The 27,461-nt window shown below is 44.0% G+C and overlaps 1 protein-coding gene across 2 annotated transcripts; it reads left to right on the top strand.

The window, feature by feature from the left end:
* The first annotated feature begins 271 nt into the window (after nucleotides 1-271).
* Nucleotides 272-26,415, top strand: LOC146199084 (2-acylglycerol O-acyltransferase 2-A-like). 2 transcript variants are annotated; one of them, XM_084594559.1, is made up of 6 exons: nucleotides 274-595; nucleotides 17,789-17,978; nucleotides 18,728-19,035; nucleotides 21,588-21,762; nucleotides 23,799-23,998; nucleotides 25,257-26,415. In XM_084594559.1, exons 2-6 carry the CDS (start codon nucleotides 17,797-17,799, stop codon nucleotides 25,406-25,408), a joined length of 1,017 nt encoding a protein of 338 aa, XP_084450685.1. In that variant the 5' UTR covers nucleotides 274-595; nucleotides 17,789-17,796; the 3' UTR covers nucleotides 25,409-26,415. The 2 variants fall into 2 exon arrangements, with proteins under 2 accessions (XP_084450686.1, XP_084450685.1); XM_084594560.1 differs by lacking the exon at nucleotides 17,789-17,978 and having other exon boundaries at nucleotides 272-595.
* The last annotated feature ends 1,046 nt before the right edge of the window (nucleotides 26,416-27,461 follow it).

The following is a 27,461-nucleotide window of genomic DNA, read 5'->3' as shown; positions in this document are numbered from 1 at the left end:
TACATGGTATATGGGTTTGTTCACCAAATAATAGGAAAAGGCTTATAAGCACGCGGTTACGCGATTTTAAAGCGCATAAATTGGTATTTAAGGATGTTCACAGCAATGCTTCATACATTTATGCTGAGATGCAAAGGAAGGATTAATTTATCCGCCGACGTAGTCTTGAAATGGATGGCATAACATGCGTTGCAAGGTTCAATCCCCGCGTGACCGCTGGTTATGTCTTCAAATAAATGAAAAAGCAAAATATATAGGTACAAGGACGCCCCTCACAACTCAGCTTCCTCAGTCTCTGGAAGACGTAGCAGGGGCTGGTTGGGCGTTTCAAGTGTCGCGGCTGATAAGGACATCCTGGTTGCAAATAGCCTTTATCTTGGGGCCGAAAGTGGCAACGCATATCGTCTATCGCGTGCGTGTCCGAATACTGGGATTACGTATAGTTTTCTATCTATTTTGCGCCTTTGTTGCTTCTGCTGGCGCCCAGAGGTGCACATTTCATAGCCCTCCAGATGAGTCGCAAGCGAGAGCGGCGGTGGTTTGTGTGTGTCGGGGCTGTATGCCTTGAGCCTTTTTGAGTCCCACACATAAGGCGGTGAGTCTCTCATCCAAGCTTCTGCTCATTATACGACCTTTACTCGCGGATTGATTAGTATACGCTAAGGCCTGCTACTAATAGCTGAACTCATGTAAGAGTTTTTACTGGATTAGCCAATTATTTTTGCGCCAAAGAAACAGAGTAGCTTTGCTATTTAGAGCTTCAATCACTAGTAAATAAGAATTTTTACAATTGTTTAAAAATCGTTGCTGCTATTGGTGATATGTTTTAATCTTGAAGGTTATTGTATTATGAACAAACTGCAAGAAAAACTTAAAATCTGTGCTAGCGTTTTTGGATACTCGATAACTGTCGCGGGCGGCAGGCCTTCTGCTCTTATTCCAAACGTCTGCTTCGAGTCAAATATAAAAAGAAACATATGATGGTTACTTAATTTTCCAGCATAAACAAGAGCAGTGTTAAAAATTCGCTCTCTGAGCGAAAATCACTCGAGCCTGAAATAATAGAAAATTCTCAATAAATGCCGCCGTGTACTGCCCCACAAACTCCCGTTGGTTTTGGCACGTCCGTATACATGTACTCTGCAATTCAATAAATAAAGAATGTATTATTGCTAAAAAAGGTCGTGTTGGAAGTTTTCTGAAATTTTGCCGATTAGAGCCGACAAAGACACTCCAGTAGCTAATATTCGAGTCGCTCAATAAACTGACCACCGTCGTGTGTACGATAAAAACAAAAAAGAAACAATTGTGTAGACGGTCGGCTCCCGTAAGGACAGCTGTAATATTAAAAATGCTCCTGTGACAGTCGTTGTTAAGAGCAGGAAAGAAAAGTTTAGCATAAATGGAGACTTATATATATATACATATATAAATCTCCATTTATGCCAAACTTCATTCTAAAAGGCCTTTCAAATTAGAATGCTAAAAGCCTCAAGATGTGGAAAGATTGTGAACAAGAACTTCTTATCGCATAAATGGTTTGGTTATAAATGACCGTTAATCATAATTTCATATCACATCGTCTTTCAGAGCTCGAAAACTGAAATGTCGTGTAACTAGCCACGAAATTGTTGAAATAATACCAGGAGCGGCGATTGAAATAATACCAGGAGCGGCGAGCGAAATAAGTGTTCGTTGTACACTTTAGGAACAGAACTGCTGGGATGCCATATAGATGCAGAATGGGTCCGTGCTCGTGCCAGAACGCGCATAATCGACAGGAAAAGCAATCCGATCATGGAAATGGATAAAAAGTTTTATTCCTTGCAACTTGACACAGCAGTAATTGTTTGGTATCTCGGAAGGTGAGAGGTAGCGCTACCATCATCTGTCCATAACTTCGTCCACCGCACGCCAAAAGCCTCTCGCCCAGCTTACTATAGACCATGCTTTTAGAGTTCGTCATCTTCTGACAACACTGCAGTGCCAAAAGCTGGCTTGTAATACAATTCTTAGGTGCCTTACGTGGTCCATTCAATATCCCAACCACTGTTATGTGTTCTGAAACAGCTGGAAAATATGAAGAAAAAATACTTTCTTCTCGTCGCTATCTGGTAAAAACAGTCGGCCTATCGATCTTTGCATCTCGCGAGGGAGTCGCCGAAATTCCTCCTCTCTGTACAGTCGGAAACAAGTATCGCTGTAGCTTCCACAGTGCTTGCGCGGGGTGCACCCCCCTGTCAAAAAAAAAAAATCAATGGGTCCAATTGGGAAGACCAGTCAGATAGAATTGGTTCTGCCAATCCCAAATGGTTTGTCCAATGGAGGCTGTCCAACACTGGTTTCTTCCCTCCCAATTGGGAAGCCCAGTTGGTTTACTCAATCCCAATTGGTTTGCCCAGTTGGTTTCGTGACTCTCAATTGGGAATGAAGAAACCAATTGGGCGTCCCAATTGGGACTGAAGAAACCATGCGAGGCATCTTCATTCTTTTTTTTTTTTCAGCTATGTGAGTTCAAATCATTTGGGCTCAATGGGTATGCCATTTGAGTTCAATTGGTGAACCATTTGGTCTTCATGGGTGACCAATTATTTCCAATTGGGAGTACCAATTCACATCAAATGGTAGGACCCAATAGGTGGCGAAAACACAGTTGGTTTTGTACCAATTCATTTCAATTGGGAAATTCCCAATTGGACCCGCTTAATTTTTTTTTTTTTTGACTGGGCCGACCGTCCAGTGAACAATATGGCAGCGCCCAGGGAGCCCAAAATGCAAAGGTCTATAAGATGCTTCCGTGTAATGTCCGTGGACTTGCATCATGCACAGGCTTTGGTGAACTGCGTTCCTAAAGCTCGCGTACGCAAGGTCCGAAAATAAAAATCTAAAGAGAAAGACAGATCCTTCCGGGCTCTTCATAACTGCATGCGCGCATACATAGATAGCATTCATATACCACCAACGGACCGTAAAATTTCCGTACGGACGCAGCACTGCCATGCGGAATATGTACGTTTTCTCTTTTGACTCGAACTCTCAAGCGTGTGCCGTGACCGACGTTCTTTTTTTCCTGACGTATATAAGCGTCTTTTTGGAGAGATATGTGAAAATTGTGCGCTGAATGTGTAGTGCTACACATTTAGCGCGCCATTTTCACATATCTCTGACGGAATAAGGGGACGTGCAGGAGGAAACATATGACTTTCCAGACTGCGATTTGTATTTTCGTTTAATAACAGGAGCGCCTATTGAATAACGAACCGCCCATTTTTTGAGCTCTGTTCAGTTGGGTTGCATGTGAGACCTAGAGAGCAATAAACGATTATAGCGAAAAATATTCGCGAACGCAGTAAAAGTTTGTCACGCAAAGCTGAGGCGTCGCCCGTGGCAACGCGCACATGGCCGATGTGCACAGCCTTCAACACAGAGGCCTCGGCCACTAAGTTTATTCTACACAAGAGGACATGTCTGTGACTGCTCAGAGTTTTCGTTGGTACAGGCAATGCGAAGCGTGCTATGTTGTAGTTGCCGATAATTCAGCTTCATACATATCCTATTAGAGTCTCATAGTTTTTTTGTGTGTGAACTTCCCCATTTCGTCCGTCAGAGCCGATGTGTCACTTCGGGACTTTAACCACTACAGAATGAAACTTGGATCTACGGCGGCAGAAAATCAGGTGGATAGATAAGGTGAAGAATTTTGCAGAGTTCAAGTGGATGCAGCTAGCACTAGACAGAGTTAATAACAGAAATATGTGGGAGAGACCTTCGCCTTGCAGTGGGTATAGTCGGGCTGATGATGACGGTTGGATCTTGACGTTTTGACATGCTATCCCGCTTGACGACAAACATGAGAAAACAGCAGCACAATATAAGTTTCGATAAAAGCAGCTCGCCTCTTGTTGGTGGGGAGACAAATGTGGGTTGTGATGAATAACCTTTCGCATCTGAAAGTCCGCCGTTTGATTAGTGGATGAAATTTTTAAGCCTTGGTTCTTAAACACCCCTTTTTATAACACTGTACACCAGTTGGCAGCTGCAGTATTTGAAGAGCTCGCTGCACAAGTGGGTCATGGGGTCCCTTTGCAATTTTTGTGCAGGCTGGTAAATATCCAGAAACTACCGAGACAACCGCATTAGATCTTTTGTACTATACATTCACAGATTGTCCCTCCCGTAATATTTAACATAGAGAGGATGTTTCTAATGACCACGTTAGTGCATTGTAAGTCTAACAGATGTCTATATTGCCTCAGAATGGAGGCTGAAGAATGTCTGCAAAACTGCACCAAAATTATATCAGCAGCTGGGCAAAGCGCGGATCATATATATATATATATATATATATATAGACATGGATTGCTTGTTACTAATGGGCCAGAGTTAAATTCAAACAGGGTGTCACACAACTTTCCCGATTATCTATTTTATTCCAACAGTTTCGGACGGTGGACCGTCCTTCTTCAAGGTAGAATTGAGTATATGTATATATATATATATATATATATATATATATATATATATATATATATATATATATATATATATATATATATATATATATATATATATATGTGCTCCCCTTTACGAGTTCTGAATAAAACAAAACATTTCAGAGCATTTTGATCAAAAGAAGACGGGACAGGTGCCATGTTTCCACAATAGGTTAACGTAATTTGGCACCGATCATTTCTGCCGCATCTATAGAGTCAAGCAATCAGTAATAGAACAAACAACGAGCTACAGAAACACCCTGAACTAGAAAATGCCCTGGAATATTATCGCACTGTGAGCATGCGCAAATATTGATGAATTTCGATGAGCTTATAAATCCCACACATGAGGCCCTCCTATGAGAGCCTGTGACATTTACCAATCGGGCAAAGTGCCATTGGTTATTGTTCGCGCTTTTGCCGTTCTAATGCGACCAAAACAAAACAGCATTAGTGTCATTATAATTAGTGTCCATTAATGATTGTTCACAGAAATTAAGCAATTAACGTCTCAACGGTGTGCATAAGGTCCCATTCTGATGATATCGTAAAAATCATGTCGAGCTGATGTCTACTAACTGATGATCTTTCGCGAATACACAGACGTTTCATGAATATCAAAAATGGCGTTCGAGATAGAGGCCATTTGTGGACGTCGTCTAAATGTTTCTGGTTCTTTGGGTAGCTCCACAAATGTTAAATTACTGCTGCTCACTTGAAAAAAAGAAGAACGACATCTAAACTAATTTATCTGCGAATTTCCAACTTGCTTACTTCCGGCTCTGCGAGAGTGTCTGATGACGCGTGCTGCCAGGAGGATGAGAGCAGCGATTGTAGGTACCTGTTTTCTCACTTTTTATGTTATCATGATCTGTCAGGTTGCGTTCCATGCGGTACACTTTTATGCTTTCTTAGGAACTCGCACCACTCGACGTCATGTATGTCGATATATATCGAGTTGTTATCATGTCAGATAAGCTCTCGACGAGAAAGGTGAGATAATATCCGGTTCAGTGAGGCACTAATTATTTGTTTCCATGGCTAAGCGCACTACTGTTCTGCGCGGTTCTTCGCTTTTTTTTTTTACTTGGGTGGGGCTGTAATTTTTTTTTTTTTCATTGTGGTCCCATATACCAGCTTGCTCAGTCGCCTACTTTTGTGCGAACAAACATTATCTGCAAGCAGTGCGTGCGCATAAATGAGATAATTCCTCTGAAATGATGAACAACATTGGTCCTGCTTTGCGGACGTACTGAATTAAGCACCAGTACAGCCAGCCAGAAGACAACTCGTATTGGTTTGGCTTTGTATGCGGGTGTTCAATGGCTAAACATGCCGTTTCAAAAAGCGGTAGAATATATCTCCGCACTGATTGAGAGGCACATGCTGTTTCATTCTTAGAAGAGTATGTAAGCGCCTGACTGCCGCACTTTGTGAAGCACTGCAACTGAAAGCTGGAGAGAATCGGCGGCAAAGTCTCTTACTGCACGTGTGCCTGGTGCCGCCCATTCTCACCAGTTCGTGGTAGCAGCAACGGTTCGGAAAGCACGCTGGTAACGCACTCCCAATTTCCCTCTAAGTATGAAAGAACTTGTACAAGAACAAACGCGTCAAAAATAGCACACTTTTACCTCAGCACCGACGAACAAGAGACGAAGAAGCATTTATTTCCGCATAGGTCAAAACCGTCATCGTAATCACCATAACAACAACAACAATGCAACTTTAGAGAGTCCACGGGGTCTGCCTTATATATAGTCAAGGTATTTGTCTCTGACCACATGGCTGTCCTGTAGTCCCGCTCTATGTCTCATGTTCTAGCATCAAGGAAAAAAAGCACAACTAATGTTTTGTGCGGTACTTTTTAGTCTTGGTTTATAGGTACGATGCTTGTTTCTAACTACAAAATTAGTTGTCCTGCTAAAGGTTCAGCGGCAGTGAGAAAGGCCATACATAAAGCAGGGAAATGTCTCCTGTTGTTGATTGTGTCCTATAACCTTCTTAAAGGAACTAATCGGCAAATTGGGGGAAATAAGGGGCCCGTTATGAGATACACGCGAAGGAAGCCAACAGCATGCACTGCCACCAAGGAAATCGCAGGGACAATGTTTTATGTTCGTCAATGCGAAATAATAACGCAGTATGCAGGTAATTTATTAGAGAGAAGGGGGAAAATAACCACATGCCGCCTGTGGGATCCGAACACACGACCTTAGAAATTCACATCCGGTGTTCTACCAACTGAGCAAATGGCGACAACTGCTCAATCTTCTGCTTGCTACGCATAGGTAGAAATTATGAAGAAGTAATTTTTTTATCAGGGAGCTGTTTATGAACGTCATTTTTCGTGCATTAGGGCCGGTAGAACGAAAAAAAAAAAAAAAGATGACTACAGAGTATGAAAGAGGCACTTAAGGGTTGAGGGGGAGCCCCATTTCGTAAGCCGAGTCAACGTTTCGACAAGGGGACTTGTGACTTGTCCTCTTTTGGACAGCGTGATCATCACTAGCGGGGGTTTAAATACGCTTTTGCTTTCGAAGAAGCGAAGCCAGGGAGGGGGGGGGGGGAGGAAGGTGGGGAGAAAGGAGGGGAGCAAGGAGTGAAAGAATGTTGTCTTCGGTATGAACTACTGAGCCTGGAATCGGTGATATCTTCGTCCGAAAAAGAAAATAAAAAGTGGTAGCAGAAGGAAGAACTACAATGCTAGGTGGATGATGAGTCAGCACCTAAACCAAGTTTGAAGCTGACACGCCTTTTTTGAAAGAGGACAGGCATTCCAAAGGCCCTGATAAAGAATACAGGGGCAGGGGAATGGTTATCAAGAGCTTTCAGCAAGGAGGGGATAACGAAAAAGAAACAGAATAATAAATCAAGTGAACTATACCTGCCACGCCTTACACAATCTGAAAAGAATTCCAGTGGGGACCAAAGTAAGGTATGATAAGGAGACATTTTTGGAAAAAGCCATGGAGCATATGCTATTGCGGAGGATGGGGGGAATGGGGGGGGGGGGGGGGGGGGGGGTAGAGTATACACATGCTGTAAACAAACTATACAATTAACGCTATATGGGATCATTTTCCCGAGTAGTTATGGCGCAGAGGGAATATAAGTGATTCTAGTGTTCGTTTCGAGATATCTATTTCTGCTGGTTCCAACGTTATAAATCTATGAATTAGATATGCCTCTTTAAGGCTCCCTTTCCACCCTTGATGAGTGCTCATTCATATTTTTCACATATTGTAGGACATGACAGTCAGTATATATCATCAAATGCCTCTCAAACGCTCCCCATTGGCTTTCCATGAGAGTCTCAAAAACTTGGTGAACAGAAAGCAAAAGATTTTGCCACGCATCCAAAATCAAAACCACTCCCCCCAAGATGCGCCAGAGAAGTGTCTTCCAGTATTCTGCGGTTGCCTCAAAACTAAAACTGATGCCCAAGGAAACTGGACTTCACTCCAAACAAAATCGCACCCATTTAACGTGTCTATACCTCACACCCTCAAAAAAGGATGCGTTGAGGTACTGATGCACCCTTTAATCGGGGTAGTGGTGCTTGCTGCGCCCATTAAAAGAGTGCATCAGTACCTCACGCACCTTTCTGGAGGTTTCGGAAGGGTGTGAGTTGTAGACATGGAAATGCACCTTTAAGGGCTCGATATTGTTTGTAGTACTGGCTAGAGCGATTCAGGTTGGTATTTCGGCAATGTCATTCCTCAATACTATGGCGAAATACAGATTCAGAGCTACGTCACGCGAAACGAGGCTATGTACGCAAAGGCACTTAACCGATCGGAACCGGCGGAGCACTGCGCTCAAGTCTGGATTTTTCTGATAAGCGGAACTGATTGTGCTATGAGTGGGCAGTGCATTGTGGCTGTGAAGAGGCATTTTGTTTGCCCTTACGCTGAAGAGGCTAGCATTTTTCATCTCCGTGCTTCTGTTCTTATTCCTATTTGTTGCTAGCGTGGCATATATATGCCATATTTCACATTTCTCTGAAAATTTCCTCACGAACACTGCAGCAGTCAAGCTCCGCTGAAGATGGCTGCTCGTGCATATATAATCGTCAATGTGGATAGCTTATAGACTGTTATTTTTATGCATCAACACCTAAGGGTACAGCGACTATAAGAGTTTTGAAGATCACCGTGACAGAAAGGCGTCAGCCGCTGAGTAGGACATCGAATTTAGTTTCGAGGCAAATTTTCGAGCATTTTATTGCGAAAGCAATACTGCTAGCACTTCGAGCTTTTGGTGTGTCGTGGCGCCTCCATACACGACCTTTCACGTGACCGTGTGACGTCACGACAGATCGAGAGACGGGGACCCAGCTCCCGCCATCGGATGGTGGCGGTGAGTCTTTACAGGAGCCGCAGCGGTGACGTCACGCCATTTTCATGTGACTGTGTGACGTCACGCCAGACCGAGAGACGAGGCCCCAGCTCGCGCCATCGGATGGTGGCGGCGAGTCCATACACGGCGCTGTGTCGCAGCCGAGAGAGGGCGCTCGCTGTTTGTGACGTCACGCTAGGAGGATAAATGGGGCTGTGGCTCGGCTCCTTGCAGTAGTCGGGGCGCAGCCTTACGGTATGTCGGATGATGCGTATAAGGCGAGGCTGGAAGGATCTGCTGCAGCCAAGCGGCCGCGCCGTGCTGAAGAAACAGAAGAAGAACCGCCTGGCTACGCTTGGCTCAACTAGGCGTAGCTTGAATGTTTAGCTGAACTGGTTGGTTTATGTATAAGCAGGACCAATTGCTTTCGCAATTCTTTGGGCTGAATCAATTAGAGCCACAGCAAACTTTTTTTTTTTTGATGTTTGATGATTGCATATTAGGGCGAAAGCCTTTAATGCCTCATCGTTGTCGACAGAAGGCTGTCAGCAAGGTTATCAGCAGAGGTGTCATGCTTTCGAGAGCGAGAGTTAAAAACAAATTAATAAACATTGTCTCCATCGGAAATCGAACCTCTATCCCTTGGATCCCTAGCCGAGAGGTTTACGGCTGCGCCACGCCCCGGAATTTTTTTTCTTTATTGCATGGAAGTACTCCGAGCCAATTTAACCAGGTCGCATCCCACAGTCTGTCATACACAGTTACACCAACATAGAGGTCTCGAGTTACAGCATCGAGTTACACCAACATGCATGTAGTAAAGGTAACCAGGCAGGAGGTCGATCTTGCGCAGCATATAACCCCCGCACCGTACCCCTATACCCCCCTCCCCCCGCACACTGTTCTCTGAACAGAGAAGTTCGATGAACGTGGCGATCTGTCATGCGGCTCCTCCACAGGTTTTTTAAAAAGTCCCATGAGCACAAAAAGGTCTCATGACGTCTCAGAAGCTTCCATTGTAGGCAAATTCTTATAATACACAGCGTAATATCAGTGTAATTTTTGAGAGTTCGTTGAAAAATGTCCCCCCCCCCCCCCCCCCCCAAAAAAAAAAAAAAAAGAACACTGCATCACGGCAATACACAAAGCAATGATCTATAGTTTCTGGCTGCTGACACAGGCGACAGTCTACTGACCGTGGCACAAAAGTCCCTATTGCACGAAGCCACGTTTTGACAGGTAAGATTAATGTGTGAGGTTTAAAAAAGAAAGTCTTTGCGGCTGATTGCACATACATTCGTCGAACCCGCTTTAATACACTATTGCCTAGAGAAGGGAGGTAAGGCTGCCAATACATCGGTACAGGAAATAATGTCTTAATAAGACCTTTTGTCATCTGTCTTCTGGATAGACTGTATAGGTAATCCAAGGAAAATCGTACGATGAGGAAATGGAATGTGTCGGCAACTTCCTTAAGAAAACCCCACAAAGGACTCTCACTCCTATGACTAGTGGCATAGTGGAAAGCTCTTCACAATTCCGCTTGTCTAACGCGAGGATAACGGGATTCCGCGAGTGATCGATACTGCGCCGTTCCTTTCCTGCAAACTAAGTATAGAACGCCGGTGAACTTCGATGCGTTCAAAGAAATGATGCTTGTGTTTTACAACGGGCGCGCGATGTACCGTCCAGACAGACCATGACATCATAAGGCGATTCACGCATATACGAAGCTTACCCCGCCGGGCGTGCGATCCAAGCGTCCGTGCGGCGGTTTTCATTTGCCGCTTCCTCGAACGCCGCACCACACAGCAAACATAAGGAGACCCAGATGTCTAGGAGGCGTTAGTACAGCAGGCATCAGCGGCGTTTGAAATTGATTTACATGATAGAAAAGGCGCCGTATCTGTCACAATTCTCCGCGGACACACGTGCCACGCCGTAAAGGAAGGGAGGAAGGTGCGAGTGAAAGAACAGAGGGAGATATAGGTGCCGTTGTGGAAGGCTACGATCCACCGCACTGTAATATGGCTTTCGCTTTATCGCACTTTAGTGGTCCATAATTCCCTCTAGAATTGTTTTACTCGGAGTACATCCACTACAGTTGCGTCCGTTTCTCATGCGTAGAGCTTATATATTAAGTGCACGGAACTTGAAATTTCTCCAACCATCACTCTTATTTTACAAAATTCGACGTTTCTTCAAGGGTGCATGAGGCTTCGTGCAGCTATAAGAAAAAGAATGGCCGAGGGGGAGAAGAAGGGGGAGGAGGTGAGATGCATGTGAAAGAAATGAGAAGGAAGGATGGGGGGGGGGGGGGGGGGGTTAAGACGAGTCACGGGGCCGCAGGTGCAGGTGTGCCCGTTGGCTTCTTTCTTTTCTTCTGTGAAGTGGCCAGGAAGGAGCCCAGACCTTGTAAGTATACAGCAGGAAGGTTGCCTATTGTCCGGTTGATATTATTTGCTGTTGACTGTATATGCCATGACTCGAGAAGGCGCTTTTCCGGTAAATGGTCTCGGTCTCTGGGATGAACGTTTCTTCGAAATTTATTCTGTGGTCGAAATCTAAAAGTTCAGCTACGGCATTGCGTTCTCTTGAGAAATTTCGTACATCATTCTTGTGTTGACGAATTCTTTCTTTTACGTTTTTTCGTTTCGCCATTGTAGCTAGCGTCACAGTCGGCGCAGGGAATTTTGTGGACAACGCCTTGGGCTCTTTCTCTTGGCGGTCGATCTCTGGGAAAGGGTAGCACGCTCCCCAAAGTGTTCGAAGGCTTGTGCGCCACTCGAATTCCTTTTTCGCTGGCGCCTGGGACATAGGGAATAGTGAAGTACTTTTGAGATGCTGTTTGTTATTTTCTTCCCGCGGTCTGTCGTTGCGTTTTTGAAGAATGATTTTCCGGATAAATTATTTTCGGTAGCCGTTCGGGGTTAGTTCCTTGAAAATCAAGCGTTTTTCTTTTGCTTTGTAGGATTCTGTGGTGCAATGCGTTTCCACTCTTTGTAATAAGGTCTTTACAACTGACGTTTTGTGGCTTGTCAGATGGCCCGAAGTGAAGCGCAAATATCGGCCTGTGTGCGTGGGTTTGCGGTAGAAGGAGAATTGCAGACGGTTGTTTTCTCGGGTCACCAGAACGTCCAAAAACGGCAGGGCGTCTCGCTTCTCCATTTATAGGGTGGACTGAATCACCGGTTGTTTGGAATTTAGACGAGAGAGGAAATTTTGGACTTAAGATTTCGTAACGACCGAGAAAAAGTTGTCGACATATCTGAGAAAAATCTTTGGCGGCGGGCGGAAAGAGCTGAGAGCTCGTTCTTCGATGTGTTGCATAGTTAGATTCGCCACAGAGACAGAGATGGAGGCACCCATTGGTGTTCTCTAAACTTGCTTGTAGAATTCTCCTCTGAATGAGAAGTATGTGTTTGATAAGCTTATTTCCAGAATGGGGGGGGGGGGGGGGGGGGCGGCATAGCTCGTCTACACTGAGTGGGGTTCATGCGCTGAGTGTATCGTCGCGTTGTAAGCTCGAGTGACTGCCTACGCAATCTTTACAGGGACACTTGTGAAAAGGGATACCACGTCAAAGGAAACAAGGCACTCGTCGGCCTCAAGGCTCAACTGGAATACGAGTTCGATGAAATGCCCGGCGTGTGGGACGTGGGTCGCGGTTTTCCCCGTGATTGATGCCACGAGCTTGTGCAGGAATTCCGACAACGAACGAAGGGGGAAGAAACGGAAGCCGATAAACGGGCGTAGAGGTGTCCCAGGTTTATGGACTTTGGCCAGACCGTAGAAGGCTGAGGCCGATCCGTTGGTGCATGATAACTGCAGGTAGAGGTTTCGGTGGTTTGGAAGAGAGGAGTTATCAACCCAACCAGAAAGGCAAATCTGTCGAAATGTTTAGCTTTCAGATAATATAAAAGGAGGCTATGATACTTGACATTTTGCAGCACTGGTAATATCTATACGAATACGCAAAAAATCCACGTATGAATTTCAGTTACTATAATCGATATGCATGCAACGTACGCAATATCGATGTGAATAAAATATAGCTCTGAAGAAATGCCAAGTACCGATCATGACGACCGTCAGTGCTGTATAGTGACTAAGTAGTTTTTTTTCAAAGCAGGCCAAAAGACACTATGGCTATTGTTTCCCGCGAGTCATCATTATGTAAGTTGCTCTGCTCCCGCAGCTCGACAACTGCTATGCAGCTTTCGAATTTGGGGTGAAAGCACATATCGTTCAGAGACCTCCATACGACTTAGGTGCTCTTATCACTGTTTCCTAGAAATCATGCTGCCTACGCGCGTGAACACAGCGTTGCATGCAAACTTTCCACTTCAGAAGAAACGGTAGTATTCCTGTGAATAATTCACTGGGCTGGCTGAGCGTTCCTTTTTCATATAAGACGTGTTCCGCCAGAGGTAAGGAAATTAGGTTAAAGAGACCATGGAGTTGAGGTGGTATGCGTTGCGCAAAAGGCACCACTGGGTAAAGGGGAGAGGATAATAATAATACATTATGAGTCCATAGCTCGGAAAAAAAAAAAAAAAAAGGCGCAGCTTGACGGCACACGGCATGATCGACCATGAATCGGAATCATTGAATGTGTTGCATGTCTTGCTGTGCGCGTGCATTAATCGTGATTCGGACACTTGCTACCTGAGTGGCTTCTAAAGCATATGGGTAAAACCTTGAAGATTTTCACCCTGCTATGTCTCGGGTGCCAGCATATGATATATGTCGGTCATTTTGTCTTGTATCCAGGGTAGAACGAGGGGAATCAGATGGCTACACAGTTGGAAGAGAACCGAACAAAATTGGAGAGGGCGCCGCAGTTCGCAACCCAATGTTTTGACAAGGGGACTTGTCTAATTCGCTCGGGCAGGGAGATCATCCCTGCCAGGGCTTATATACGCTTTTGCTTCCGAAGCAGCAAAGCCTAAACAGTATGCTTTTCTCTTATTATTCTCCGGAAGCTAAAGCGCACATAAATCCTGCCAGGTATGGTCACGCTGCCCAGGCGAAGACAAGTCTTTTGGTCAAAACACTCATTTGCGAACTTTTAGGTTGGTCCCATACAACATTTAATCGGTTTTTTCACATTGCCCTTTGTAGCATATATTTACAAATTAGCACACAGCGTCAACTGCGCTCAAATGTCACTAATAGGAAGTGCTCAAAATCGTAAAGCTGCGGCATTTTGCCCAACTATATATCCCTGATCCCCGATATATATCCGTCGGTCAGTGAGTTCTGGTGTCTCTACTGAGACAGAACACCGGCAAACAGGCGTCAATTTTGTTAGCGGTTAGCCGGTTGATGAACTTTTTTCTATTTCCATCACGAGGTTGCCGAAATGGTACGTTTACATGCCATTTACGTGTTAAAGATATTGAAGAAAGCGATAAGAAGGTTCTGAAGAAATACCTCAGGGTGTTTAAGGCGAAATCCTTTACAAGCTCATGTGTGTCCGCCCATGTGTGCGTGCGTCCGCGAGAAGTGTCACACTTCTTCGCGAGATTCCGCGAGATTGTGACATTCTCACCTGGTTACGTCATCGGCCATTAGGACGTGACGTTATGACGTCACATCCGGTAATTTATTGTAATTGGTTCACAGGAAGGGAAAGGCGCTGTATCTGTCACACATGCTCTGCGGACACCTGAACTGCGCCGTAAGGGAAGGGAAGAAGGTGGGAGTTGAAAGTGGAAAGAGAAAAAGGGGAGCCGTAGTGGAGGGCTGCGGAGTAATTTCTACTACCTGGGGGACCTTTAACGTGCGCTGACATCGCACAGCACACGGACGCCACTTCGTTTCGCCTCTATCGAAACGCAGCCGCCGTGGTTCACATCTGGTCATGTCTAATAACCGGCGGTGACGTACGTCTCGTCATAATCAATGTCTTCATCAGGCGATTCAAGCTGACCATACCGGGCATCCGATCCAGGTGTCCATGCTGCGCCTTTCGTTTGGCGCTTCCTCGAACGCCGCGCCACACAGCGTACAGAAGCAGACGTAAGGTCTCTTCGATTTGCCTGCACCAGCTGCACTAGTTCAAGTAGTGCAGCACCGCCGTCCTCGTTTTGCCAGTGCCGCGCGCGCCGTCTGCACTTCTCTCCTCGTTTTGTCAATTGCAGGGCTAGTTCCGCACGAGTTCTCGCTCACTCTGCACTCGCTCCAGAAGAGGTGCAGAAAAAAGTGCAGCATGGCGTACGCTCCGCTTCGCCAAGAGCAGACGACGCTGCGCATCGTTCTGCATAGCTTTTGTAAAGTCCGTCTCCTTCAGAACCCGGACGGTTCGCTGTTAACGGATCCGCAAATGGTTGCGTATACAAGGTAGCTGGGCTGCATGCTGGTGATTGGCATTTTGTTGATGGAGGAGCGGTATTATATGCAGTTGTGGCCACATATGGCCACGATCCGGCACCTTCGCGCACGTTGTCCTATGTAGTATCTTTTTTTTTTTTTTTTTTTTTTTTTTATCGCGTTGTGACCTCGGAAGACGGGTGGATGCGAACAGAAATCAGTTGCGATCGATCGAGTTTCTGTCGTGCCAAGTGTGTGTGCCACAAGACAGCTTGCGCAGCGACTATGCGACATCAAACTTGTCGCCCACGGAGCACATAGAATGTCTGAGAGCGCAATGAGGTACAAACATACGTGCGTCAGCTAGTGCTTTTGGACAGAAGCAAGTTCGTGGAAACCAATCAAGCGTACGTCTTGTTAGGCAGTCTTAATTATTTAAACTAGTACTATCGTGGCAACTGCTTACAACGTTAATTATCTCGTACCCAGGCGCATGAATGGCACCTTCGCAGACCGTCCGATATAACGATCGTGCGCAGTCGCACGTATTTGGTCAACTGGTGTCACTGTTAGTCGTCGTCACTTTCCGATCGAGCGCTGTAGGCCTACGGCAGCTGGCTTCGAAACTGGACGTGATCATGTTACAGCACGCGTCTGCTAGGTTGCAGAGTCCTACACTTGCGTACTCGTTTTGGCAGCTGCCGCCGCACGCCAGTGTCGGAACTGGCACTGCACGCTCACGTGACCACCTGGCACCGCTGCAGGAAGAAGAATGAAGAATTGGTTCACAGGAAGGGAAAGGCGCAGTAACTGTCACACTTGCTCTGTGGACACCCGAAACGCGCCGTAAGGGAAGGGAGGAAGGTGGGAAGGAAAGTGGAAAGAGAGAAAGAGGAGCCGTAGTGGAGGGCTACGGAGTAATTTCGACCACCTGGGGATCTTTAACGTGCGCTGACATCGCACAGCACACGGACGCCTCTTCGTTTCGCCTCCATCGAAACGCAGCCGCCGCGGTCGGGTTCGAACCCGGGAACTCCGGCACAGTAGTCGGGCGTCTTACCACTGCACCACCCCGGCGGGGCAATACTTTTCAGAACTAGTGCAGCCAGTGCAAGCCAAATCGAAGAGACCTGTAGTAAACCACGAATCAGCGGCGATTCAAACAAAGGTTTTTGCCTCTACTCACGGATGGATGGATGTTAGGAGCGTCCTCTTTGAAACAAGGTGTTGATAGTCAACACCATGCTCAACATTTATATTTTATGCTTTTTAACTTAGGAGCGTCTCCTTTGAAACGGGGTGGTGATAGTCAGCACTACGCTCAACCTTTTTATTTTATGCTTTTCACTAGGATAACCCTTCAACCTTAACAACTTTACTTTTAGACTTAGCTACATGCGTCCACTCACTGCTATTTATCCACCAATCTTCCAAACACTTCTTCTTAACCTGTACCGATTCGTTCATGCTTCCTTTGTTAACTATAAATCCCAGGGGCTCGGATAGGGCGACTATGTTCGTATCGACATCTGGATGAATACTGCCACACTCCAGTATAATATGTTCAATTGGTTGTATCTACTGCACAAAACCCAAGTTTAACCTTCTTCCAATTAAGATTTGTCCACTTTAGACCACTTTAGTGGTTTAAAGTGCCTCTGATTATTTTTTATTGCGTGGCGCAATCCACCACATTCGTTTAATAAGTTACCGTAAGTTTTAAGGCGAAAGCCTTTATTGCTTCATCGCTGTCGTCAGCAAAAGTGTCACGCTTTTGCGGCGGCTTTGATTGGCCGAGACGGGATGACGTCATTGAGGTCTCGACCAATCACAGAGCACCACCACAGTATGCGCGAATGTGCGACTTATATGGCCATATGCCAATCAATGATCAATTAATAATCAATGACTAATAAATAATTATCTAATTTCTAATCAATAACTGATTGATAAATTACTATAACTAACTAATTAATTACTTTCTAATTAGAGCTTACTAACTATTCATTAATTACTAACTACTAATTATTTACTTATGACTAATTAATTATAATTTACACTTTTTTGACAGATTTGTAATTAATTACTAACAAATACCGCACACTTGCTAAAATCAACCACACAACAGTAAACGTAGAACAACTGCGAAGATACAAGGCGCGCAATCTCGTCGCTGCAGAATTCACTGAATAAATGCACTCGCAGAATGTGAAAGAGTAGTCGCTCGCGTTACTCGTAGCAGCATTCATCGCTACATGCGCAACAGTCGCTTAGCAGAATGCAGCACTCAGGCTTTCGTCTTTCATCACTTTAGTCGCCAATGTGTCCTCGAACTTTTCTTTTTTGCGGTCGAGCTTCCATTAAGCTCTGTGCTGTGGGACGTCGTTATGCATTGCATATTTTATGTCTCATAGTAGTTAAATAAAATGTAAACATTGCTCACAGCGCCAGCTTTTGCTGCTCTCTGTTGTTATGTAACGTGTAATGGGTTTGGTATTATATAAAAAGAGAACATTGTATCCGCTTTGCTGTAGGCCGGATCTTCTGTGCTTTGTGGCCACGGTCGATTGCCGGCAGCTCAAGAAAAATTTCACCAGAGTCCGGTTCATAAAGCTGCGTCTATCAATCTATTCTCTGTGCAGAGAGCGCCATGAAGGTACTGGGTGTGGAGTTCGCTCCCCTCAATGTGCCTCTGAAGCGTCGCTTGCAGACGGCAGCCGTGTTGTACCTCACAGCTTCTTTCTTCTGTGGAGGCCTGTTATGGAGCCTGCTTGTAGCCTACATCTTCTTCTACACAGAATACTACTGGGTACTCCTGATCTACGCGGCCTGGTACGCCTGTACACTCTAACTGGTTGCGTCTTTTTCTTGTTTTTACTTTGCCACGCACAATCACTGCAATCATATCGGGAATGCTGGCTTACTAGCTTCTGTGTCTTAACAAATACTTTCTTTTGAGCCTTCTTAGGCTTTACGTAACTTTTGGCTTCGAGTAAATAAAGCAATACATACCGCTCCAAAGCCGAGGTCCATGAATCACGAAATCTCTACAAGCGAACAAATAGTAATTAAGAGATATTTCGCAATATACAGATTACTTAGCAAAAAAAAAATAGATAAAATGTTAAGGTACATATGTCTAAGGACTCGTCAGCAGCAACTGTTAGAGGATTGAAGAGATGCTCGGGAGACTAAGGTTCTGTATTGATGTTACAATACCTGTGTTTTGCTAATATATGGTCATATTTTGGTCAAATATTATTGCAAGTTTGACTTGTACGTTCGGTGAATGCAATAAGCGAGCAAGGAATGCTAGGGAACGTATTTTATTTTTTCTTAGTCTGGACCGGGAGCAATCGAAAGCGATGATTAGAGAAGGCCTTTAGAAACATGTGGATAACGACGCGCGGCCTAAATTAGCCTTTTATAGACGCGCGTTTATACAATAAAATGTTGTAAGCAGGCATGTCTTTTTTTAGTTTTGAAAGAACAGGCTAAGTTCCGAAAAGCAATGCAAGTTGTACTTCGTTGACTTTTGACACATTCATGGCGTCGGCTGTCACCAAATGATTGTCCTCCAGGTATATGTATGACCGCGACACTCCCAAACGTGGTGGCCGTCAGTGGCACTGGATGCGCAACTTGATCATCTACAAGTACGTTCGGGACTACTACCCGGTGAAGCTAGTCAAGACGGCCGAGCTGGATCCGTCCAGGAACTACATCCTGGGATACCACCCGCACGGCATCATATGCATGGGCGCTATGTGCAATTTCGGCACTGAGAGCACCGACTTCGCTCAACTATTCCCGGGCATACGTATCTGCGTGCTCACTCTCAATGTCAACTTCATGTTCCCCATTCAGAGGGAACTGCTGCTATCTCACGGTAAGCTCATAAACACGCGTTTTCGACGGAGGCGCTAAATGCTGTGACAACTGTATTCCTGGCCATAGTGCTTGCTTGTGGGCCATATTAGCATGGCGTTTACAACACCCCTGAAGCTTCAAATGCTTGGAGGGTCAGAACTCTCTTCCTCAATTTTGTTTTGTAATGATACATTTTGCGGTGGATAATTTGTGATGCATTTTTTCTTTCTTAAAAATTCACTGCTACGTTTTCAGAAAAGCACGCAGTCATAAGACCGTTGTTTGTATATGCAAGGTAGCTCTGAATAAGTTTCAAGTAACAAAATGCACTTTTTTTTTTTAGGATGCTTTAGTTTCATAGCTGCCTTAGGTGTCCGGCTGAGAGTAACTTTTGCATGATATTCTATTGTCACATTAAACTACCTTGTTGACAGCAATTGTTAGTTTTTATACTGGAGTTTTGTATTGATTTTTTTACTCTCTTTATAAGAGCGAATGTTTTTTATTTCAACATCCTTGAACTTCCTGCAGAATCCGTTTTGTACTTTGCAGCACCACTTGGGACACTTCATTCGTATGCGCAGGTATAATTGTCGCTTAATTACTTCAAGCCCTGCAGCTTGTTTTGTTGCACTCTCAAGCTTACATAAACGGCTGTTTATGGTACGAGTATGCAACGTAGATTGCTTCACCAATGGCAATGAATGCTACAAACAAACAAACAAACAAACAAACAAACAAACAAACAAACAAACAAACAAACAAACAAACAAACAAACAAACAAACAAACAAACAAACAAACAAACAAACAAACAAACAAACACAAACAAACAAGCAAACAAACAAACAAACAAACAAACAAACAAACAAACAAACAAACAAACAAACAAACAAACAAACAAACAAACAATCAAACAAACAAACAAACAAACAAATAAAAAAATAAATAATTAAACAAACAAACAAACACAAAGGTAAGAAAGAGGCGCATGAAGAATTCTCTGCCGTTCGAAGGCACCCAGTGCACTCAACGCTTTCAGTCTCCCGCTGGCTATCTTAACTCAATACAACTATTTTTCAGCGTAAACAGTATATCAATCCACATGCAAGATAATAACTACGTTTTTCAGTGCAACACATCTGCTAGTGAACCTTAACAGACGTGTGCGAATTTTCGTGCAACGTGTGCAATTACCGGAAGTAGTAATGTGCGAATAGGAGGATTTGTCAAACTATCGACGTATCAACGAATGCATTCTGTTTCGAAGCTGAATATGAAGCTAAAATTAAGGAACAAAATGATCTTATATCATAAAATGCAAAATCCTCCTAGGTGAAAATGGCAGGGAACACAACCTCCGGTACGTTGTTAGAGAAATATTATTTGCTATAGTCGCTAGTTGGAAATAAAGAGCACATATAGTTTGCGATATGAAGGTTACTGAATTCGCAGGAGGACAATCAAAAAGTGACGGCGGAATTGGATGTAAAGACGTAATAATAAAAGTTACCATTCTTAAGCGGAAGGCAAAAGTCCTCTCTTGTCGCAGCTTTGTCACATTAATTCTTTAGACAAGCGGACTGGGCAGTATTCTCTTTATTTCTTTTTAATTGCCCACATTAAATTCAGTTAATTCCTGTGATCGACCGTCATACCTTTAGGACGAAAACACTAATCGGCAGTTTCTGAGCCTAGCAAAATCGTCTAACGTTTGCGTGTTCGAGACGCATAACAAAATAGAACAGTAGAATAAATAATGAAACAAAGCAACAGAAGTAATAAAGGAATAGAAAGATAAAACAAAGAAATAAAAGTGATGGCGTCATGATCAAGTTATAAGAGTGTCGTATGATCAACACTAACTTGCAACGTGGTACACGTCATAAATTAAAAAAAATGATTACGTTATCAGTAATCGGGCCAAGTTGACTTGCAAAGTGGCATATAGTATGTCGCAGGAAATTGATGACGTCATCAAAGTCACGACATCAAGATGACATGCAAAAGTGGCGTAGTATGTTGTAAATAGAAATTATAACTTCATTCAGTAATATGACTAAGTATGGTTTGCAAGTGGTGATTAATATCGTAACAAGAAATTGATAAACAATATTAAGTCATATGGCTTAAAAGTGGTGTAGTATGTCGCAACTAGGTACTGATGACTTCCTTAAGGAACGTGATCAAGATGACTTTGATAGTGGAGTAGTATTTTATAATTAGAAATGAATGACATCATCTGTGTCACGTGACAAAGATGACTTGCGAAAAGTGGTGTAGTATATCGACAAAAAAAAAAAAAGAAAACTTATTTTACTATGCATACGTATGTTGTAAACAGTCTCTGTAATTTTGTTCCCTACGGATATTTTTTCTAGACAGATAATGTCTTGAAATGTGCACAGCTTCTGCGTCGAATTAGCAACACAGTTCCATCGTTTATATTGTAGTTAGTTACTTGTACTTCTTGTCATACCTTCTGAAACGGTTGGGACATCTTTGGCCCACACGACGCGGGAAATTCGAGGCTTGACGATGTACTAACATCCACTTCGCACCTTGTGCGCAGGGTTGTGCTCGGTGGACAGGGAGAGCCTTCAGTGGATTCTGACCAAGCGGGGCACAGGCAACGCAGCTCTGATCGCGGTGGGAGGCGCCCAGGAGTCGTTGGATGCGCACAAGGACACCTACATCATCACCCTCAAGAATCGCAAGGGTTTCATACGATGCGCGCTCAAGAGCGGGTGAGAAAAATAGCAACATCCTTAGCTCGAGCTAATACGGGCTGCAATGCGATATATCGGGCGCTTTGATTATTCAGTACTAATACATATTTTACAAACCTTTCAAGATACTGATACGTAGTCTGCGCATCTTTTATGTTAACGCACGTGACTAAACTGCGATGCTGAAGGCTGTCAAACACAATGAGCCAATTATTGAAATATTGAGTCAACACATTGTTCGCGGCATCGAACGTTGAAGGGTTTTTAAAAATCTTCCAATTAGCTTTTCTAAGCTAGATATTAACAAAATGGCGCTACGTGTATCTTGAGTGAAACACAAACGTAGTTTGGGTTCTTTATGACGTAGAAGACGGTTGCGGAATTGCGGAACAGTTGCAGAATAGTTTCGCAGGGATGCCATTTCAGCCATGGAGACCGTACCGAGGCCATCTTGGAATGCTATGGCTCGATATTTCAAGCCATGGTGCCGATTCAGAAATTTTATACACAAGATTAGTCTTCAGTGTTGAAGGTCTTCAACTTCGTGATGTAGCTTGCATTCTTAAATTAAAAACGAAATTGGCCTTTTTATTGCACTCTACCGTACCAGTAATGTCCGCCTTGAAGTACATTTCATCTGCACAGACCGCACTGGCGGATCCTTCTCTATTTATGAAAAAAAAAAAAACAAAAAACGAGAAGCATGTACTGAATAATTGGAAACTCATCGTATATGTTATACACTTGATATGGACGCTTATATGAAAAATAGATGCATATTACGTATATAAATATATGCTTGGCAAACTTTAACTTTGTTCGTCAAGCTTTCCGTGCTAATTTATCACAGATAAAGTTTGCCAAGCATATATATGTAGTAGAATATTGGCAGTGGTTGTAAAGACGGTAGATGACAAATATGTACATTTCAGCCAGTATACAACCCGATGGGTTTCACTCAAGACTGTCAACAGTTCTTAAAAATAATTTTTTTTAGAAGTGCGCTTTTTGTGTCACTGTATGTCCAGAGGTATAGTGCATAGTCAGAATATAGCCAACATGCGCTATATAACTAGCCAACTAGCAGGCTGGTTAATTGATATGAAATAGTTAACTTTGTAAGTATATTGCTTTTAGGCTCCTTATTAATACAGATGCTTGAAGCCGGCCCATAAGTAATTTCTACATTAATTTTAGAATTTCGAAAACGCCATTCTCAAGCGACACCGCGCGGCCAGAAAGACCCACGCCTACGAGCGCGCATGCGACACAGTGAGGGTGTCATGCGTTCCTTCAGCAGTGCGGCTTCTCGCAGCGCGGCTTCGCTCTTAAAAATTCATTGTGTGGCAGCGGCAACGAGAATATAATTTTACAGATATGAAAAACAGACTTGATATTTGAGCGAAAAGGTCTGTTGCTCCACATCTGCCAAGGTCAAGTCTGGTGAGCGTTTGCCCTTGAGCTGACGGAGCGCAGTTTGTGACTGTGCTGTCATATCGATCGCTACGGAGATCGCGGCTGAGCGCATTCGCCGGGCTCCGTCGCTCTAATACCACGTGGCTAGGAAAGGCTATGGTAAAAACTGATTCGTCGGCGCGTTGTCCTCCAGTTTCGCTATGGATGAGGCGCGCGCCAAGCCGAGTGCGCCAACTCTTCGGCGTCGTCGTCAGAGAGATTTTAGCTCTGTAAAACTAGGTTTATAAGAATTAAACATCACCCATATTTAGTCACAATTACTCAAGTCTCCTACATTACGTGCAAGCCTAGCTCTGAACAAGAAGTCTAAAAGTAATGATTAAAAAGTCAGGAAAAATACTTTTAATTAACCAACCTGCTAGCCAGCACGATGCTCATGCTCTACCCCATGCACTACCAACGCTACGCTGCAAAAAAGCGGTCTTATAAATAAAAAAGCCTATTTACAAAACTTGCTGACAGCCTTAGGTGAGACGCCTGCATGCTCTGTTGCTGGTACAGCTGCAATTGCTCGAGGACCTCAGTCTGTCGATGGTTAATCAATCGTTGCTCTCGTTTTCTTTACGTCTCTTTTCCAGAGCCGACTTGGTTCCTGTCTTCTCGTTCGGGGAGAACAACATCTTCCGCCAGATGAGTAACCCGCGGGGCTCGCGGCTGCGCTGGCTGCAGGAGAAGCTCAAGAGCCTCACGGGCGTCGCGCCGGCCATCTTCTATGGACGCGGAGTTCTCCAGTACACGTGGGGATACGTGCCGTTTAGGGAAAAAATCGTCACAATTGGTGCGTGATCTTTTTTGCACGCGATTCGCTTCCACGTGCTTTATGACTGATAAAAGAAACTAAACCATTCCCTCCACAAAATCTACTCCTGCCAGCATACACACTGCAGCAGAAAAATGGCAGTAGGCTAAAAAAAGCAAGGAAAATAGAGTATATTCTCGCCGTGCACTGTTCTTTCTTTCGCAGACAACATATGCCAGGCGTCCATTGTGAAAAGGTAAATATTAACTTAGGCAACTCGAGCTTCTTATCTTGCTTACCGCGCACTGGAGTATAAATTTGAGCAAATAACGTTCTTTGTTCACGTGGTATTTCAGTTCTGTCGCACTGGTCACTGAGCACATGAGTATGGATTTGCAATTTCTGAAATGCTTTCTGAGCACGAGGACCCTTTTTATTTCCTGCTCTAAATAAGTGCAGTAGCGGTTTCTGACAGTTAAACTGGTGTACTCGTAATCAGCTGTGAAATGCCACCACAGCACCTAACTATAGAGTGACGGTACAGGGTTACCAGTTGCGCATGTTCAGGATAGTATGCTATGAAGATGAACGAGTGTACCGCAGATGCTGTACACTTGTTCGAATTTAGCTCACATTAGTTTCTCCGTTCCTTTCCTTCCCCGATGTGGTGGTGCAGTGGTTAGGGCGCTCGACCTCGACTACTGTGCCCAAGGATGTGGAATCGAATACTGGCCTCGGCGGCCGCTTTTCGGCGGAGGCGAAACGCAAGACGCCCGCGTGTTGTGCGATATCAGTACATGTTAAAGAATCCCAGGTGGTCGAAATTTCCCGGAACCCTCCACTACGGCGGCTCCCATAGGCTAAGCCACTTTGCGACGTTAAACCCCAGAAAGCAAGCCAAACCTTTCCTTACCTCGCAACGCCCCTTTTAGCTTAAAAAAAGGTTTTTTTTTTTCGTTTCTAGTTGAGGCACCATCTTCAGTTTGCTTTTGCGAGGTGAACATTTGTCATTTTACTGTCTTGGTTTATCTGCTGAAATTCACTTGCAGTCTCTGAACTTGTAATTGCAACAGCTCTTATAGAAAGGAATCAGTCCTTTCTTTTCATATACTTGTTCACGGTGACTGACTTCAGTCACCCTCAATCATTTTTTTTTATTCGGTTAATGAGATACGTAAGCATCGCTGTATCGACTGAGTCACTCTTGGTTTTCAGCTGAGCAATGTGTCCTGATTTCATTCGTTTAATTCTTATCGTTAACCGGATCCTATAGTGAACTCGTTTTATTATTTTACAGTGGGAAAACCCATCCGCGTCGACAGGAACGAAAACCCTACGGAAGAAGAAGTGGACATGCTGCACGAAAAATACATGGGCGCCGTAAAACAGTTATTTGACGACTACAAGGGACAATACGATTCTCCAGAGCGCACACTCACAATAGTGTGAATAGCAGTTGGCTTATCACTATTAATAGTAATCATCACTGTCGCGAATGGAGATGTTTTGAGGCAGCTTTATGGTAAGGTCACATCATAGCACTGTCATTGCAAAAGGTCGGCATGCCTTTTAGAGGAGACATGCGGTTCATACATCCACAAAGAGAACACGACGAGTGCATAATAAATCGTTTAAAATATTCGTTTTAAAGTTAAATTTAAAAGTTGCAATGTTTTTGACATTTGGGTGAAAAGAAAAGTCCTTTGTAGAATCCAACACAACTGAAAACTATGAGGAACACTGTTAGAGAAAGTACATAACTGTTTCAGATTAACGGGTAGACCACACTCCCTTTTATTTTTCTCGAGCAGACAATAACGCTGTTAATGGGAACTGAAAAATATCATAATAAGAAAGCGGTTGTAAATAGTAGTTGATATCAAAGTTTGTTAGTTTCTCTACCCACGAGTGTCCAGGAGCAAGGATTTGTTTTATTCTGATATACAAAAGTACTCACGCAGTTAGCAATGCGCGCTGTATGTTATTTATTAGAGGCTCGTGTCTCAATCCAGCTTCAGTGTCGTATGGTAGAGTGTAGCTCACGCTACGTCCTTAGAAACTTAGCGGCACGCGCTATAAATAACGCCCTGCAAGTTATGGAACTCGACGTTCCTTGGGTACCTGTGCAAGCCCTCAAGCCAGTGTGTACGCATAAGTACTCGCGATATACATTGTGAGCACGACGCTCGTCGCAGGTTTATATAGTACCACATATTAGGGGGCACTAGTGAGCACCGTGTTTTCTCACTTAATGTGCCGAGTCACCTCTTGTAGACGTTCACTAGTGCACATGTGCGACAGAATGACCTTCAGTATATACGGCTCGTGAGTCGGAATTCGTACTGATGCGACTACAAGACGCGCTGCGCCTCAATGCCAACCAGTTCATCTCACGTCACCATCAGCCATGACGCAATTAAAACCTATTTTTGTTCTTCATAACGTTTTTGTGTTCTATGTCTCCGTTAACAGCCCCACTGACTCAGAGTGTGCGCCGGCGCTTGTGTTTGCCGAATGTCAGTAATCGACAGGAAGATGAGAACAAAATTTTCTTGTCACGTCAACGAACCCTGCAAGTACTGCACTTAGCTTGGCACGAGTGTCTTGCCCAATATATACAGGTGAATAAGAAATGCACTTGTTGTGCAAAACAAACGAAACTGGTTCCGACATGTAATTTGAAGTAGAAAACAATCCCTCAAACTGAGTGTTGGCTTCTTCATGCAGGACTATCCGCTCATTTGATGGGTAGGCAATCACGCTCCGCCGAAGGTGATGTTCCACAGTCGTCGAATTTGTTTTATCAGTTTAAAGGCGCGACTCTGCTGAAATACAATGCACACAATGTTATAACGTGTTTAGTTTTTTTTTTTTTGACGTATTGAGTGTTACACAAAAACTGCCGCAGTGTGCAGGTCCGTCCGTGCTGAAAGATAACTTTTGAACGTACAAATATTTACTCCAACGTAATTACATGTGATATGCACACTTTTTGAGGTTTATGCTTAGTTTTCCTCTTGGCGAATATTACCAAACATAAGCAATTATTTGTCAAGGTAAGTCGAGAAGTATCAAAATACTGTCTTTTTGCGAAAACTGGTTGCTCGCTTAATATTGAAGGTTCCTTTATACTATTAAGCAACCGAACGCCTATATCCCGTGCGTCGTATGTCGCGGTTAAAACGCAAGTAAAGATTTCAATAGCCGCGCTTGCACGATTGCAACGAAATGTGGTTTGAGTCAATTTTTTCGGGAGAAAGAGTGTTTTTTGAGGAGTAAAGACACGAATTATCCTAAACTTTCCTTCCCGATGTTTCTACCCTTTTCTTAAAAAAAAATAAAAAACCGTCGGCTCGAGTCAACTTCTTTCACATTCATGCAAACACTGCTAGTACTCTACCAAATGAGAATTTTTCAAACATTCAAGGCGACGAATTTGCAGGCATCTTGGAAAGTCGCCGAAAGTCTGGAACTCGTGTCCAGTCAACGCTAACAAAACTTT

This window comes from Amblyomma maculatum, chromosome 2 (assembly GCF_055883805.1).
Source record: "Amblyomma maculatum isolate TAMU_Amacu chromosome 2, ASM5588380v1, whole genome shotgun sequence".
In the NCBI taxonomy this organism is placed as follows: domain Eukaryota; kingdom Metazoa; phylum Arthropoda; class Arachnida; order Ixodida; family Ixodidae; genus Amblyomma; species Amblyomma maculatum.
Note: the sequence above shows the minus strand (reverse complement) of the source record. Positions and strands in the feature narration are given on the sequence as shown.